Source organism: Suncus etruscus, chromosome 6 (genome assembly GCF_024139225.1).
Source record: "Suncus etruscus isolate mSunEtr1 chromosome 6, mSunEtr1.pri.cur, whole genome shotgun sequence".
NCBI lineage: Eukaryota > Metazoa > Chordata > Mammalia > Eulipotyphla > Soricidae > Suncus > Suncus etruscus.
Genome location: NC_064853.1, coordinates 4,278,747 through 4,294,381, shown reverse-complemented (window position 1 = coordinate 4,294,381; position 15,635 = coordinate 4,278,747). Strand labels below are relative to the sequence as shown.

The 15,635-nt window shown below is 46.6% G+C and overlaps 1 protein-coding gene across 2 annotated transcripts in view; it reads left to right on the top strand.

Annotated features, from left to right (window-relative positions):
• The window catches only part of RERE (arginine-glutamic acid dipeptide repeats), a 249,354-nt gene that overhangs the window by 154,500 nt on the left and 79,219 nt on the right, over window positions 1–15,635 (top strand). For both annotated transcript variants that reach the window (XM_049775275.1, XM_049775276.1), the window contains one exon: window positions 5,618–5,716. In XM_049775275.1, the coding sequence (XP_049631232.1) occupies window positions 5,618–5,716 (99 nt within the window). The remainder of the gene's footprint in view (window positions 1–5,617; window positions 5,717–15,635) is intronic.

Sequence of the window (15,635 nt, the reverse complement as noted above, 5' to 3'; positions counted from 1 at the left end):
ACCACAGCTTTAGGCAGAAAACTAAAACTATTATAAAGATAAAATAAAATGTTGAGGCTCTCAGAATTTTCTCTAATGAGATTCCTACTTAGCCAGAGAGATAGAACAAAGACGGGGCACTTAACTCGAAAGTGGCCAACCCTGGCTCAACTCTTAACACTACCTTAGTCTCCAGGCATGAGCAGGGGTCGATCATGAGCACAGAGCCAAGAATTATGAATAGCCCCAGTCACTGCTGGATGTGGCCCAAAGACCATTGCTAGAAAATGTGGGGGGAGAGGGAATGACAGATAGAAGAAACACGATATGAAGAAGTAAGTGCCAGGGGGCCAGAGAGATAGTACAGTGGATAAGGCACTTGCTTTGCACATGGCCAGTCTTGGTTTGATCCCCTGAGCTGAACCAAGAATAAAGCCTGAGCATGGTCAGATGTGGCCAAACTCCCCTTCTTCCCCTAAAGAGATGAGCCAGAGAGATAGTACAAAGGTTAGTGCATTTCCCTGCCTGTGATTGTTGCAATAACAGTGGTTCAGATCCAGGCATTCCATTTGGTCCCCAGGATAGCCAGGCGATGAGCATAAAGCTCCATGTCCCTGTCCCCCCCCAAAAAAGGTGTCTTGGGCAATCCACTCTTTTTCCCCTTTTTGGGGGGGGGGGGTGGGAATACTTGTGGTGCCCAGGGCTTACTCCTGGCTCTGTCCTGATCAGGGTCTTCTCTTGGAGGCTCAAGGGGACCTTATGGCGTGCCAACGATCTAACCTGGTTTGTGTGCAAGTTTAGTGCCCTCCCTGCTGTACTTCAGCACTCGGACCCTTCCCTCTCATATTTCCTGCCTATTCTCCTCCACCACACCCACCCCATTTTTTTATTTTTTGAGCCACATCCGGTAACGCTCAGGGGCTACTCTTGGCTACGCGCTCAGAAATCACATCTGGCTTGGGGACCATATGGGATGCCAGGGTATCCAACCACGATCCGTCTTAGTTTAGCGCTTGCAAGGCAAACAACCTACCGCTCCACCACCGCTCCGGCCCCTCCTTCCCCTTTTAAACAAAATTGTGTGGGTTCACCTAAATTTAAAAGAGGAAGAGGAGGTGACTTTTTAGGAAAGTTCCTCTTTGTCCCCAAGAAGAGGGCCTGTCAGCTGATCCCAACCCAGCTCTTGTCATGTTTGTTGCTTCTGAATTTCTGAGAGCAGCACAATGATGCTCTGACTTGCTTTGATTGATAAATGTTTCATCAGTGTTGTAACAAACCTCAAGCCTCTTACTTTTCAAGTGTGCCTTATATTTGGGCGGATGAGGTTAGACACTTAATTTATTGGATGGATATCATGGAGAGGACAGAAATAGTGGAACAAAAGGAGGAGGGATCTGGAGCAGAGAGTACAGCGGGAAGGGCGTTTGCCCTGCACACTGTCGACCCAGGCTGGATCCCAGGCATCCCATAGGGCCCCCTGAGCCTCCAAGCATGATTCCTGAGTGCAGAGCCAGGTGAGACCCTTCCCTCCCTTTGTCCCCCTCCCCCAAAGTAGGAGATCTCTTGATCAAGAACACAGTGCAAAGGAAATTGGCTTACTACTGGACTGGCCACAGCTTCCCCAGGGTAAGGGAGATCTGAAATCAAGATTTGCACAGAACCTGAGCACTGAGACCCCATGTTCAGTTGATCTGTGATAAACACCCACATTGTTGGTGTCCCCGCATTGTGCCAGACCAAGCACAGCACAACCTTCGAGCATTTCTGACTCCCACTGTCACTGAACGCTCTCCTGGGGTCACTAACAGCCAAGAATGTCCTCTGGATTAACACTTTCTGATTTAACTCCATTTACTCAGCTCTTTGCTTTATGTTTTTAGATTTAATTGCCTGTTATCAGTTGTAGATGATTAGAAATCTTTTTTCCTGTATACTGTACTAGAGTTTTAATCAAACTTCATAAATTATTAGCATGAATAGTTAAGTGAAATGTAAGTGGTTTTTCGTTGGGGTTTTTTTTTTTTTTTTTTTGGCTTTTCGGGCCCCACCCGTTTGACTTTCAGGGGTTACTCCTGGCTATGCGCACAGAAATTGCCCCTGGCTTGGCGGGACCATATGGGATGCTGGGAATCGAACCGCGGTCCTTCCTTGGCTAGCGCTTGCAAGGCAGACACCTTACCTCTAGTGCCACCTCGCCGGCCCCACGTGTTTTTTTATTAGACTATTTCTTTATGTCTGCAAAGGCCACTCTGGAACCTAGAACATCGATAACCTCAGAGGAGCATCCGCTTCCTTTCCTTGATGTGTTTGTCTGCAAGTGGCTAATGAGTTTCAGCAGCACCATTTCTTTTTTTAATAATTTCTTTATTTAAACACCATGATTACAAATATGATTATAGTTGTATGATTACAGTCATGTAAAGAACACCCCCCTTCACCAGTGCAACATTCCCACCACCAATTTTCCAGATCTCCCTCCTCCCCACCCCCCACACCTGTACTCGAAACAGGCTTTCTATTTCCCTCATTCATTCACATTGTTATGATAGTTTTCAGTGTAGTCATCTCTCCAACTGCACTCATCACTCTGTGTTGAGCTTCATGTCATGAGCTGCCCCTACCAGCCCTCATCTCTTTTGTCTTGAGATACTGTTAAAAATGTCTTTCATTTTTCTTAAAGCCCATAGATGAGTGAAACCATTCTGTGTCTTTCTCTCTTCCTCTGACTTACTTCACTCAGCATAATAGATTCCATGTACATCCATGTATAGGAAAATTTCATTACTTCATCTCTCCTGACGGCTGCATAGTATTCCATTGTGTATATGTACCACAGTTTCTTTAGCCACTCATCTGTTGAAGGGCATCTTGGTTGTTTCCAGAGTCTGGCTATTATAAATAGTGTTGCAATGAATATAGGTGTAAGGAAGGGATTTTTGTATTGTATTTTTGTGTTCCTCAGGTATATTCCTAGGAGTGGTATAGCTGGATCGTATGGAAGCTCAATTTCCAGTTTATGAAGGAACCTCCATATCGCTTTCCATAAAAGTTGTACTAGATGGCATTCCCACCAGCAGTGAAAAAGAGTTCCTTTCTCTCCACATCCCCGCCAGCACTGCTTGTTTTCCTGTTTTGTGATGTGTGCCAATCTCAGTGGCGTGAGGTGGTACCTCATAGTAGTTTTGATTTGCATCTCCCTGACGATTAGTGATGTTGAACATCTTTTCATGTGCCTTTTTGGCCATTTGCCTTTCTTCTTTTTCAAAGTGTCTGTTCATTTCTTCTCCCCATTTTTTGATGGGGTTGTTTTTTTCTTGTATAGTTCTGTCAGTACCTTGTAAATTTTGGATATTAGTCCTTTATCTGAAGAGTTTTGGGTGAATAATTTCTCCCACTCAGTGGGTGGCCTTTGTATTCTGGGCACTATCACCATTTCTTGAGTAGAGTGGTGCTATTGCCTCCACTTCTACACCTCTCTCCTTTGTCCTTCTTGGGTTGGGTTTGGTTTGGAGCCACAGCCCTTGGTACTCAGGGCTTATTTCAGACTTTATGCTCAGAGATCCCTCCTGGCTGGCTCCAGGAACCATATGGGGTGCTGGGAATAGAACCCAGGCTGCCTGTGTGCAAGGCAAATGCCCTCCCGGCCATGCTATAGCGCTAATCCTTCCGTTGTCACCTATTACTCATCCTTGTATCTGGTCCATCTCTGGGCTCTCTTTTCCATTGGTCTGAGTCTGCCTTTATTCCACATGGTTTTGATTACTGGAGATTTATAATATAATTTATAGCCAGAAAGAAAAGTTTCACAACTTTGTTTTCTTTGGGTTTGCTTTGGTTATTTGGGGAGCATTATGGTAGAAGTTGTGTTTTTTTTTTTTTATGTTCATAATGCCATGGATATCTCAACGCAGATGGTATTCAGTTTGTATAGTGTTTGGGGTCAGAAGATCATATGGTGAGAATGGGTGGGTTTGCTGCTGCACCTGCCTGTGCTCACAGCTTAATCCTGACTCTGCTCAGAAATCACTCGTTTAGGGACGTACTATCTCTGGCCCTCAGGATAATAATTTTCATGGTGCTAATTCTTCCGCTATGAACAGTGATGAGTTTCTGTGTCCTTGTGTCTTCTATTTTCCCTGACAGTAATTTATAGTTTTCTTTGTGTAAGTCTTTCGCCTCCTGTGTTAAGTTGATTCCCAGGTATTGGTTTTGGTGGGCGCTCAGTTGTAACCGGCATTGAGTCTTCATTTTGCTCTCTTTTGTCTCGCTGTTTGTATCTAGAAGCCAGAAATCACCAGTGTGATTACTGTGTATTGATTTTGTAGCCTACCACTTTATTTGCTTCTGGGAGTTATTTAATTGGAATCCTTGGGTGTTCTTTTTTATGGCTTTAGGGGGAAAACATGGGGGGGGGTCACACCCAACAATGTTCAGGAGTTAGTCCTTGCTCTCTACTCAGTAATTACTCTTGGCAATGCTCAGGGGACCATATGGGGGATCAAACCCAGATCAGCCATGTGCAAGCAGCTGAGTGTGGCCCCAAAACAGAACAAGTTCACTTTCTAGAAACAGGTTTCTCTACCAGTTTAATTCATGGCTCTATCCATAGAATCTAGTATTTGGGTTGAAATATGAGGAACACTCAGCCAACATAAAGCCGAATACATTTGGGTAAACTTAGATTTGGATTTCTGTTGTATATTTTGGGGTGGTAAGGGAAGATATTTTTTTTAGTTTAATCAGGATGTTTGTAGAATCTGTATGCTATGATAGACATTGAGATAGAAGCCATGAAAGCCTCAGCCAATTGAGTTTCGGGCATTTATTTCGAGTCTTGGGTCTGAGAAGTGGGGTCTAAAATTAAAAGCTGAGGCCTGGTGGCCGGAGAGATGGAGCAGCGGTAGGGCGTTTGCCTTGCATGCAGAAGGATGGTGGTTCGAATGCCAGGAGTAGCCCCTGAGCGCTGCTGGGTGTGACCCCAAAACAAAACAATAAAACCCGGGGGCCTGAGATATAGCACAGCAGTAGGGTTTTTGTTTTCGATCCAAGCATCTCATATCGTCCCCCAGCCTGCCAGTGGCGATTTCTGAGTGCAGAGCCAGGACGACCCCTGAGCTCCACTGGGTGTGGCCCAGAAACAGATCAATCAACAAATAAAGTTTAAAAAAATAATGAAATTAAAAGCCAATTTTTGGTGATATTTTTGGAAGGGTAGCCACAGTTTGAGGAGGAAGATCGAGCAAAGAGGTTTACTTGCTTCTTCCCTCCATTGTGGCCACATTAAGACTCAGGATCTAGGAGGAGATGGAGTTACAGAAGTGAAGGCAGGAACATGTCTGCAGGGAGAAGGGACAGGCTCTGCTTCGGTCAGTAGGAGCTTGGACTAGAGCTCTGTGGTTTTAAAGTAATGTGGCAGTAAGCCTGCATCTATGTTCTTAACGTTACTGAATCTCTCTCTTACCTGTCACCCTCTCCCAGAAGCACTGCATGGTGGAACAAGGTAGGTGTAGGGCTGATGGTCCTACAGACTGAAGCAGTTCTTATAGTGAAGGCATGGGGACTCCGTCTGTGCCAATGGCTTCCTGTCTCCTTCTTTTGGGGTCCACCCCCTAAAATGGTTGTGTTCTTATTCTTTTAGCTTCATGAAAGCGGTTATGATGCCGGTAAAGCTCTGCAGCGCCTGGTCAAGAAGCCTGTGCCCAAGTTGATTGAGAAGTGCTGGACCGAAGATGAAGTGGTGAGCCTCTGTCTGCTTCAGGGGGAGCGTTTGCTTCTCGTTGGGAGAAGAATGGGGTGGGAAAAGGATCCCCCCACGCACTTGATCTTCTGAGGGGACTCTCCGGGACAACAGGCAAGGAAAAGAGCCTGTCAGTCTCATAATTGTTCAAAATGACTTGGTCATAATCAGCTTAGGTACCTTACAAGATGGGGAAAGTGTCTCTCCTTTGGGTTTTTGGGGCTACACCTAGTGGTAAACAGTTGCTTCTCTGCTTTGTGTTTGAGAGACCTTGAGATGCCAGGAATTGGACTGGACTTGGCTGCCTGCAAGGTGTGTGCCATAACTTGTGTACCCTTCCTCCGTCTCCCTGTCCCTCCCTTCCTTCTTCTCTTTCTCTCTCCCTTCTTCTTTCCATCTCCTTCTTTCCCTCTCTCCTTCCTTTCTTTTTTTTTCCTTCCCCTCTTCTTTCTCCCTTCATTCCTTTCCCTTCCATTTCTTTTCTTCCCTTTCTTCCTTTTTTTGAGGGCAGTCCACACACAGTGACGATCAGTGATTACTCCTGGTATGCTCAGAGGACTATATGGGGTGTCAAGGATCAAATCAGGGTCAAGTACATGCAAAGCAAGTGCCTTTCCCACTGTATTATCTTTCTAGCTCCCAGTCCTATACTGTGTCTCTGGCCTGATTATGGGAAGAATTTCTCCAGGAAAAGGCTGTTACATCCTTTCAAGAAATAAATTTTGGCCCAGAGAGATGGTGCAGCTGATAAAGCACTCACCTTGCAAGTGACTGACCTGAGTTCTGTTCCTGGCACCTCATGTTTTCCCCAAGCACCGCCAAAAGTGAAGCATCCCCATATGGTCCTTTAGGCCCTCCAGGAGTGATCCTGAGCTCAGAGCAAGCACTCCAGGTGTTGCCCAAGATCCCAAATAAATAAATCCGTGGCCCCATACCCTGAAGTAGGACTGGTAGCCAATTTCATCTGTACTGAGCCACCAGGATCCTTCCCCTGCTCAGTCAGAAGCAGGAGACAGTCTTGAATACTGTGCATCTTCCCGTGTTCAGAAGGTGGGAGGAGACAAATGCACCCCCACACCAATTTGTAAACCCAGGAATCCTCAGTTCTTGAGAAGCTACACCCTCACTTGGGCCTTTTGAAAGTTACTGCTGTAAAAGGCATATAGATGTCATGAGATTTTCATAAACTGTTCCTGTATGAGTGTAACCAAGCTTGCTATTTACCCTTTAGGTTGAAGGCTGATGCCAGTGTACACATTGACGACAAGTTTCTTGTCTTCATTTAACATATAGTAATGGAGCTGGAGAGACAGTATAGCAGGAGGGCACTTGCCTGGCATGCAGTCAACCCGGGTTCGGTCCTCGACATCCCCTATGGTCTCCTGAGTACCACTAAGAGTGATTCCTGAGTGCAGAGCCAGGAGCTCAAACAAGGTTTTAAAAATTAGAAAAAAATAAGTGATACAAAAAAAATAAAAAGGGGCCAGCGAGGTGGCGCTAGAGGTAAGGTGTCTGCCTTGCAAGCGCTAGTCAAGGAAGGACTGCGGTTCCATCCCCCGGCGTCCCATATGGTCCCCCCAAGCCAGGGGCAATTTCTGAGCACTTAGCCAGGAGTAACCCCTGAGCATCAAAAGGGTGTGGCCCCAAACACCCCCCCCTCAAAAAAAAGGGCCCGGAGAGATAGCACAGCAGCGGTTGCCCTGCAAGCAGCCAATCCAGGACCAAAGGTGGTTAGTTCGAATCCCGGTGTCCCATATGGTTCCCCATGCCTGCCAGGAGCTATTTCTGAGCAGACAGCCAGGAGTAACCCCTGAGCACCGCCGGGTGTGGCCCCAAAACAAACAAACAAACAAAAAAAAAAAGCAGAAATCACTCCTCGCTTGGGTGATCAAACTGCGGTCTGTCCTAGGCTAGTGTGCGCACAAGGCAAATGCCTTACCACTTGTGCCACCGCTCTGGCCCCGTGAATGGTATTTTTAAAATCTAATTTACTGTAGGAATAAGGTACTTTTGTTTATTTGGGGGACATACTGGCAGTGCTCGGGTTAATCCTGGCTCTGCTCTCAGGGATCATTCCTGGCAATGCTCGGCGGACCTTATGTGGTACTAGAGATGGAACCTGTGTCTGCAAGTGCCTTCTGCTGTCTATCACTCTGGCCCAGAGCAAAGAAAGATACTTGAAATTTTGTTGAACTGAAGCCTGGTAGTCTCGTGGTAACTGGCTCCATGGCAAAGTATTTACAGCTAAATAAACTAGGTTATATTTTTTAAAAGAAATTCATGGAACCAAGAATATGACTTACTAGCAAAGCAAATGTTTTGCATATGTGAGGACTTGGGCTTGAACTTTGGTATAGAAAGAAAATAAATATTAGGGGCCAGAGAGATAGCATGGAGGTAAGGTGTTTGCCTTGCATGCAGAAGGACGGTGGTTTGAATCCTGGCATCCCATATGGTCCCCCGAGCCTACCAGGAGCGATTTATGAGTGTAAAGCCAGGAATAACCCCTGAGTGCTGCTGGGTGTGACCCCCCCCCCAAAAAAAATCAAAGAAAATAAATATTATGGATCTTGTTTATTACTAAGGTATGGGTAAGAATGGACCCACAATAAATGGTTGCCAGTTGCTTTTTTGTTTTATTTGGGGACCTCACCAAGCAGTGCTCAGGGCTCACTCTGCTGGCTTTGTGCTCAGGGATCACTCTTGACTTTGCACACTTAGGGGACCATATGGGTTGCTGGGTATTGAACCCAGAGTGGCCAAGGTCGAGGCATGTACCCTGCCCGCTTTATTATCTCTCTCTTCACCTACCAGTTAGATTTTTTAATTGCCTTGATGGGCTGAGAGATGACTCAGGGCTGAGCTTAGGCTTTGCATGTGGAGGCTCTGGGTTCAGTCCCTCACCCTGTGGTCCCCTGAACACTGCCATGAGTGCACACTTCCCCCAATTAAAAAACCCAAGTTGTTATTATTTCACTAAACATGAACACATTTGAATGTATAGCACAAAGGCCCTGGGCTGCACCTAGTCAGGAAGGTCTAAGGCCCCCTTCAGGTTGCAGCAGTTGTCAGTTCTGGTTGTTTGTGCCAGCTGAGTTGAATGAAGGAGTCCGGTGTGTATTGTCAAGTAGCTGGGATTGTCGTAAGCTGGGTGCTGAAATCCTGCCTAGCTCTCAGTCACTGATTATGGAAATGCTGAGGATGCCCACTGCCTCTTCCTAAAATTCAGGGCCTTCAGAATTTGGGCGAATTGCAAGATTAAAGAATGGGTGCTCCCCTAAAATGCTTTTCACATTCGCTTCCCATCCACTTGGCCCATGACTGGATGGAAAGCATTTTTTAAGAGCTGGGAGGGTTGGGACAACATCCTGACTGTGCTCAGGACCAACCTGTGGCCTTGTGTAGGAGACTAATATGTGGTGCGGAGATTGAAAAGGCATCGGCCTTAGGCAGGGCGAGCACTCTACCTCCCGTGTGATCTCTCCAGCCCTGAAAATCATTTTCATGTTGAATTAACTTTCAGCCAAATGCAGGTATTTTCTATGTTTGTTAGAGCATGCTGGGTTCTTGTCCTTAGGCTGTCAGACTGAAAGCAGAGGCCTGGAGACCAGATGGCCAAATGCAGCAGAAACTTTATTTGGGGGAAGGACGGAAAGGACAGGATGTTGGGTCATAGTTTCCTTCAGTAGGAGGCCTCTCCTTGTATATTTTCTTGACTGGGGGGATGGGTGAGCATTGGGTTTAAGGCTCACAAGATGGTAAAACAAAGGAGTAGGGAGAAAGAGCAGGAGATGCCTGAGAGGATTATTCTTTGCATATTCTAGGCCCCTTCTCTTGTTGCTAATTCTGGTCCCCTCCTGATTCCACATATCAAAAGTGAAGGATTTAAGTCAACTGTATATTTCCATTTCATCTGGGAACTTCTTTTCTTTCAGTATGTGTCTTTTAAATATATTCTGACATTTTGGACATGATTTTTAGATGTCAATAACCTAGAAATAAGGAAGTAAATGAGTAGATAACCCTGAAATATGTTAGGTGTTCCTGGACCATATTCTCAGGGAGACCAGGTGGTGCCAGGATTAAGCCTGATCTACTGCTTGTAAAGTATGTCCCCCAGCTCCAATGCTTTATCCAAATTTTTTATCCAATTTTTATCCAATCCAATTTTTTATCCAAAGTTACTTAACACATGGTGGCAGTAAATCTTATTTGGCCATATACATGAACTTGCAGATTCTTAACACACCTAAGCCCTTCTTCAATTTGCAGCTCAATTTATCATATATTAGAAATGAAAACCTTTCTTTCAAAATAGACAGGACAAGACAAGGTGATTTTTCTGAACACAGGTTGGGGTGGGGTGGGAGCAAGGGCTGCTGTTTCTACAGGTGGGTCTTCCTTGGCCTGAATCTGTTTAAATCAGACTGAAAATAGGGGAAGATTAAGCCATATTCATTTCAGGAATGTAGAGTTTTCAGAGTTGTTAATCCTTGTGTATCTTCCTTCAAAAAGTGTTTGTGGGCAGAGCCTGGCATTCGTTTTCTTTTCTAGTGATAATTTTATGTGTTTCCCCTTTTTAAAATTATAGAGACTTGAAAAGCATTTAAAGTTGCCTCCTGTCTTCTTTCCAGAAATGAGCTAGTGAGCAGGGCTGGTGAAGAAGGCTCTTGCTTTTCTTGAACATTGCAGATTGGACTCCAGCACCAACACCCAACTTGGTCCCCCAAGACCCACTAGGAGTGATCTCTGAGCACTGCTGGGTGTGATCCAAAATGGGGTGTGTGTGTGGTGAATTAAAAATCACTTAAGGGGCCTGAGAGTTCAGAGGCTAATGCATATATGTCTTACAAGTTGTCTCTATTCACCTAAACCCCCAAAATAACATGTAAAGAAAAGGAAATCAATTGTATGTGTGTCCAAGTGAGTGAGTGTATGGCAGCTTTGTCAGTTAGTTTGCAGATCTTTCTAAGGGTGGGGTGAGAGCACATACAGCGATGCTCAGGGCTGCCTCCTGCCTCTGCCTCTGGGACTTTTCCAGATGCTGGTGTGTGTGTGTGTGTGTGTGTGTGTGTCTGCCTTCTGCCTCTGGGACTTTTCCAGATGCTGGTGTGTGTGTGTGTGTGTGTGTGTGTGTGTGTGTGTGTGTCTGCCTTCTGCCTCTGGGACTTTTCCAGATGCTGGTGTGTGTGTGTGTGTGTGTGTGTGTGTGTGTGTGTGTGTGTGTCTGCCTTCTGCCTCTGGGACTTTTCCAGATGCTGGTGTGTGTGTGTGTGTGTGTGTGTGTGTGTGTGTGTGTGTGTGTCTGCCTCCTGCCTCTGCCTCTGGGACTTTTCCAGGTGCTGGTGTGTGTGTGTGTGTGTGTGTGTGTGTGTGTGTGTGTGTGTGTGTTGGACCAAATTGAATGTCCAGCGTGTGTGTGTGTGTGTGTGTGTGTGTGTGTGTGTGTGTGTGTGTGTGTGTGTGTGTGTTGGACCAAATTGAATGTCCAGCACTGAACAGGGCTGAGCCACATGTTCGGCAATCCCCTTAGGCCCTGGACTCTTATCGTTTTGATTTCAAGTGAGAAATGTATTTTAAAATTCCTTTTGTTGTGTGTTTGGGAAATGCTTGAGAGCAATTCCAAGTTCTGTGCTCAGAAGTGACTCCTGGCAGTGCTCAGGGGATTATATGTGTTGTTAGAGATTTGATTTGGGGCAAACTGTATACAAGGCAAGCACCTTACCTCTTGTACTATTTTCTTGGCCCAAAATTCCATTTTGAGGGAGAAGGAGACCATATCTATTACCTAGTGATGCTCAGGGGTTTTTCAAGCAGGGATCACTCCCGGCAGGCTGAGGGGATCCAGGGACCTTATGAGATACCAGGGATTGAACACAGGTTGGCCAGGCAAGCGCCCTCCCCACTCACTGACTATCGCTTCAGAATTGGAGGCCGTTCAGTGCAGTGGGAGAGAGATTTCAGATGTTACTGAAGGACCTGGGGAACCACTCCCAGTGTTGTGTGGTACACACGGTTTTTCATTCTCAGGAGTCATGATTCAAAGGGGAGGACTAGAGACAAGATTTTGGATCAGTAAAAACTGAAAAGGAAGGGGATGCTGAGATATGGGGTGTCCTTAAGTAAAAAGCCCTGGGAAAGGTGGAAAACCCCCCCTCCCCTTATTTATGTTGGTGCTAGGGCAAGGGTAGGGGCACATCTGGTGATGGCAGTTCTGAGAGCTTTTTTCTTTCTTTCTTTCCTTTTTTTTTTGGGGGGGGGGTGTGTTTGGGTCACACCCGGCAGCGCTTGGAGGTTACTCCTGGCTCTATGCTCAGAAATTGCTCCTGACAGGCTCGGGGGACCATATGGGATACCAGGATTCGAATCACTGACCTCCTGCATGCAAGGCAAATGCCTTACCTCCATGCTATCTCTCCAGCCTGAGGGCTTTTTCTGACTGCTCAAGGATCATTCCTGATGGTGCTAAGGGAGGTATGTGTGGTGCACTGGGTATCGAACCTGGGTTACCTTCATGCAAGGCCTTTCCCCAGTATTACCTCTCTGGCCCCCCAAATCCTTCTCTTATGCACATTTCAGTAAATATCCAGGGCCATTCTCAGGGATTCTTTTGGGGGGTGGGGACTTTCCTATCTCTTTGGATATTCTTTTTACAAGGGGATGGGGTTGCACTCTGCTTTGGACCTAAGACATGCTGGGTGAGCAGGTGTGAGGGGCAACTGCTCTTGAACAATTCTCTTATGCGCATCTCTTATGCGCATCGCCAGTGCATATCCAGGACCATTCTCAGGGATTCTTTTCCGATATGGGGACTTTTCTGTCTCTCCCCTTTTCTTCCTGTCCCTATGTTACTGTGTCCCAGTGACTGGCCTAAGTACTATGCCTGTGGAAGCCCAGATTTGATACTGAGTGCTCCATCCTGAGCACTGAATTGGACATGGACCAACCAAACCCAAACAGTTTCATTCTTTTCCCTCAGTAGAATTTGCCTCCAGGTTCACTGTAAGAGGTTTGGTAGTGGAGCCAGAGAGATAGCATGGAGGTAAGACGATTGCCTTGCGTACAGAAGGATGGTGGTTTGAATCCCGGCATCCCATATGGTCCCCTGAGTCTGTCAGGAGCAATTTCTGAGCATAGAGCCAGGAGTAACCGCTGAGCGCTGGCGGGTGTGACCCAAAAACAAACCAAACAAAACAAAAAAGCAGAGGTTCGGTAGTGATTTTGCTTCACGAGACATAGCTGCTTCCTCCCTTCTGTACCATGGACAGAGAAGGCACTGGACCACCACTTTCTTCCTAAACTGCTTTCTCCTCATTTCCATTCCATTTCCTCTCGACCTGAATGAAAGTCTGTGGTAATGATAAATTGTGAGGTCCTTCAGGCCCCATCGGTGTGAGCTGTTGGGGCCTGTGTCCTGTTGGGTGGGTAGGGCCGGGTGCCCAAGTCACAGACAGGCACATCCGAATGTGTTCCTTATTGCTCAAGCTCAGGCTCATCTGTTGAAGTCAGTCATTTTGATGGGACATTTTTCATTTCTTTTCTTAAAACGGGGCTGGGGGGCCATTGAAAGCATCTTCGGCTCAGAAGATGAATAAATACTTGAGCAGGCAGGTTATTAGAGGCATGTTTTCCATCTCATTTTCAAGGGCGTGTCAGAAATCGAGATAGCAGACACTCTAGGTGGCTCTCAACCATCTTCCTCTGATGGTTTAAAAAATGAGATCAAGACACAAAGGGGCTTCAGAGACTGCATTTATTCTCCCGGAAACAGAGTGGTTGTTTTATCAACAAAGAGGTGGAATACCCTCTCCTCCTGCAGTTCCTTAGCAACAAAACCTGAGTCAATTTCTCTGTGTGTGCATCGAACCTTCTTTGTTTGGTAACATGGGATTCTCGCATTTTCACAGGTGAAAAGCTGGAGCGGGAGTTGTGGGGGAGGATCCTCCCCCTAGCTCTCTCTGTCCCCACCTCGAATGTGACTCAAGTCCAGTGACAGTGCTCTCCCAGCCCTCAGTGCTACCTTCAGTAGAACGCCAACCATTTCATTTGGCGTTCATTTGGTTTATTGGTTTATCGGTTGGTGGTTTTTCTAAAGTTTTGTTGCTTGTTTGGTGATGCTTAGGGCTTCTGGCTCTGCACTTGGGAATCACTCCTGGGCTCGGGGATCGAAACCAGATGGGATACATGTGCGGCCAACCTCCTCTCTTTCCCCCATACTTCACTCTGGCCCTATTGAAATATCCTCTAATAGCAGTTTTCTTTGCCCAACACCTGCATACTTTTCAACGGCACTGTTAGTGGAGTGTCTGTTAGTGGAGCCTAGTAGGATCAGTAACCCAACAGGCACCACACACTAATGCTCTCACATTTGCTTGAAAATATTTTTCTAAAGCATCGTCACATGGGTTGATCCCCTCATGTATGTAGTGAGGTATTCAGAAGCAGAGTATCATAAAAAGGTTCGACTCTGGAACAGGCAGGGAACAGGAAACAAATGCATCTGACATGCTGATGGGGAAGACAGATGAGATAAGATCAAGGGCCAGAGAGAGTCTAGTGGATAAAGCGCTTGTTTTGCAAGTGGCTCACCCTAGGTCAATAAATGCCTAGGACCACGTGGTCACCCAAACACAGCTTGTAGTGACCTCTGAGATCAGAAGCATCCCAAGGGTGTTGCCCGAGAACAACAAAAATCAGAGAAAGCGAGCGCTCTCAACCAAGAAGCCTTGTTCTGAGGGTAGGGGGCAGGAGGGGCCATTTGGAGGCAGCTCCCAGCATCTGCCCAGTTTTGGGTCTCGGTGAGATTTGGGCTGGAGAGAGAAAATACAGGGCTTTAGGCGTTTGCCTTGCAAGTGGCTGACTCCTATTGGATCCCTGGCCCCACCTACTGACCTCTCAGCACAGCTGGATGTGTCTCCCTGCGCCCACCAATCTGGGCTCTTTCAGCTCCACAGTTTCCATAGCTAGGACATCTCTGTTTGTTTTGTACTTCTTTCCTCTACAAATGCGGGGTTGACACCTACCTCGTGCCCTCTCCTCTCCGTGTTGGCAGTGCTGAGAACCCGAGTGGTGCCAGGCTTCGGCTGCTCGCCTGTTCCAGGCCACAGGGCCTGGTTTTCCTGTGTCCTGCTCAGGGTTTGTCAGTCTTGGTTTCCACTGCTCTCAGGCCTGATCTTTCCCTTTAATATAACAGAACAAAACCCTCTAGACTGCAACGACACCGGCTGGAAGGAGTGGTCTGTTCAGTAGCTGCAGATAGAAGGAGCTCTCGTGGCTCTGCTGTCACTGCAACACTGGTTCTCCTGAGCAGTCAGTCTCCTGGGCCAAGTCTGTAGAGATGCACAACATGACCAAATAAGCTGCTTCCCGAACAGGCACAGGAAGGTTGGGTATTAGTGATTTTTCTTGTTCCGATTCATGCCTGTGATGAATTAGCATAACGGAATTAGTACAATTGAGTGTCCATTTTTATTTTATTATTTATTGTTGGCTTTTTTGGTCTGGTGGGGTCTCTCCAGCCCTGACTGGCCATTTGAAAAAGGGGTGCTTTCTGTCTTGTTTGTTTTTTGTGGCTGTAGTCAGCTGCGCTTACAGTTTATTACCCTGGCTCTGTGCTCAGGGATTGAGCCTGGTGGTGGTGACTCTGCGCTTAGGAAACACTCCTGGCACAGCTCAGGGACCATAGCCAGGGATGGAGCTTAGGTTGGCCACATGTGATGCAAAGCCCTACCTGCTCTGAACCCCTAGAAAAGAAAATCACTTTGCATGTAGAAGATTTTATGTTCTTGGACTGGACAGTAGTAGGACAGCATGTAGAGTGTTTGCCTTGCATTCTGCTGACCTAGGTTTGACCCCCAGCATCCCAGATGAGCCTCCAAGCATCACCAGGAGCCAAGAGTGAGCCCTGAGCTCTACTGAA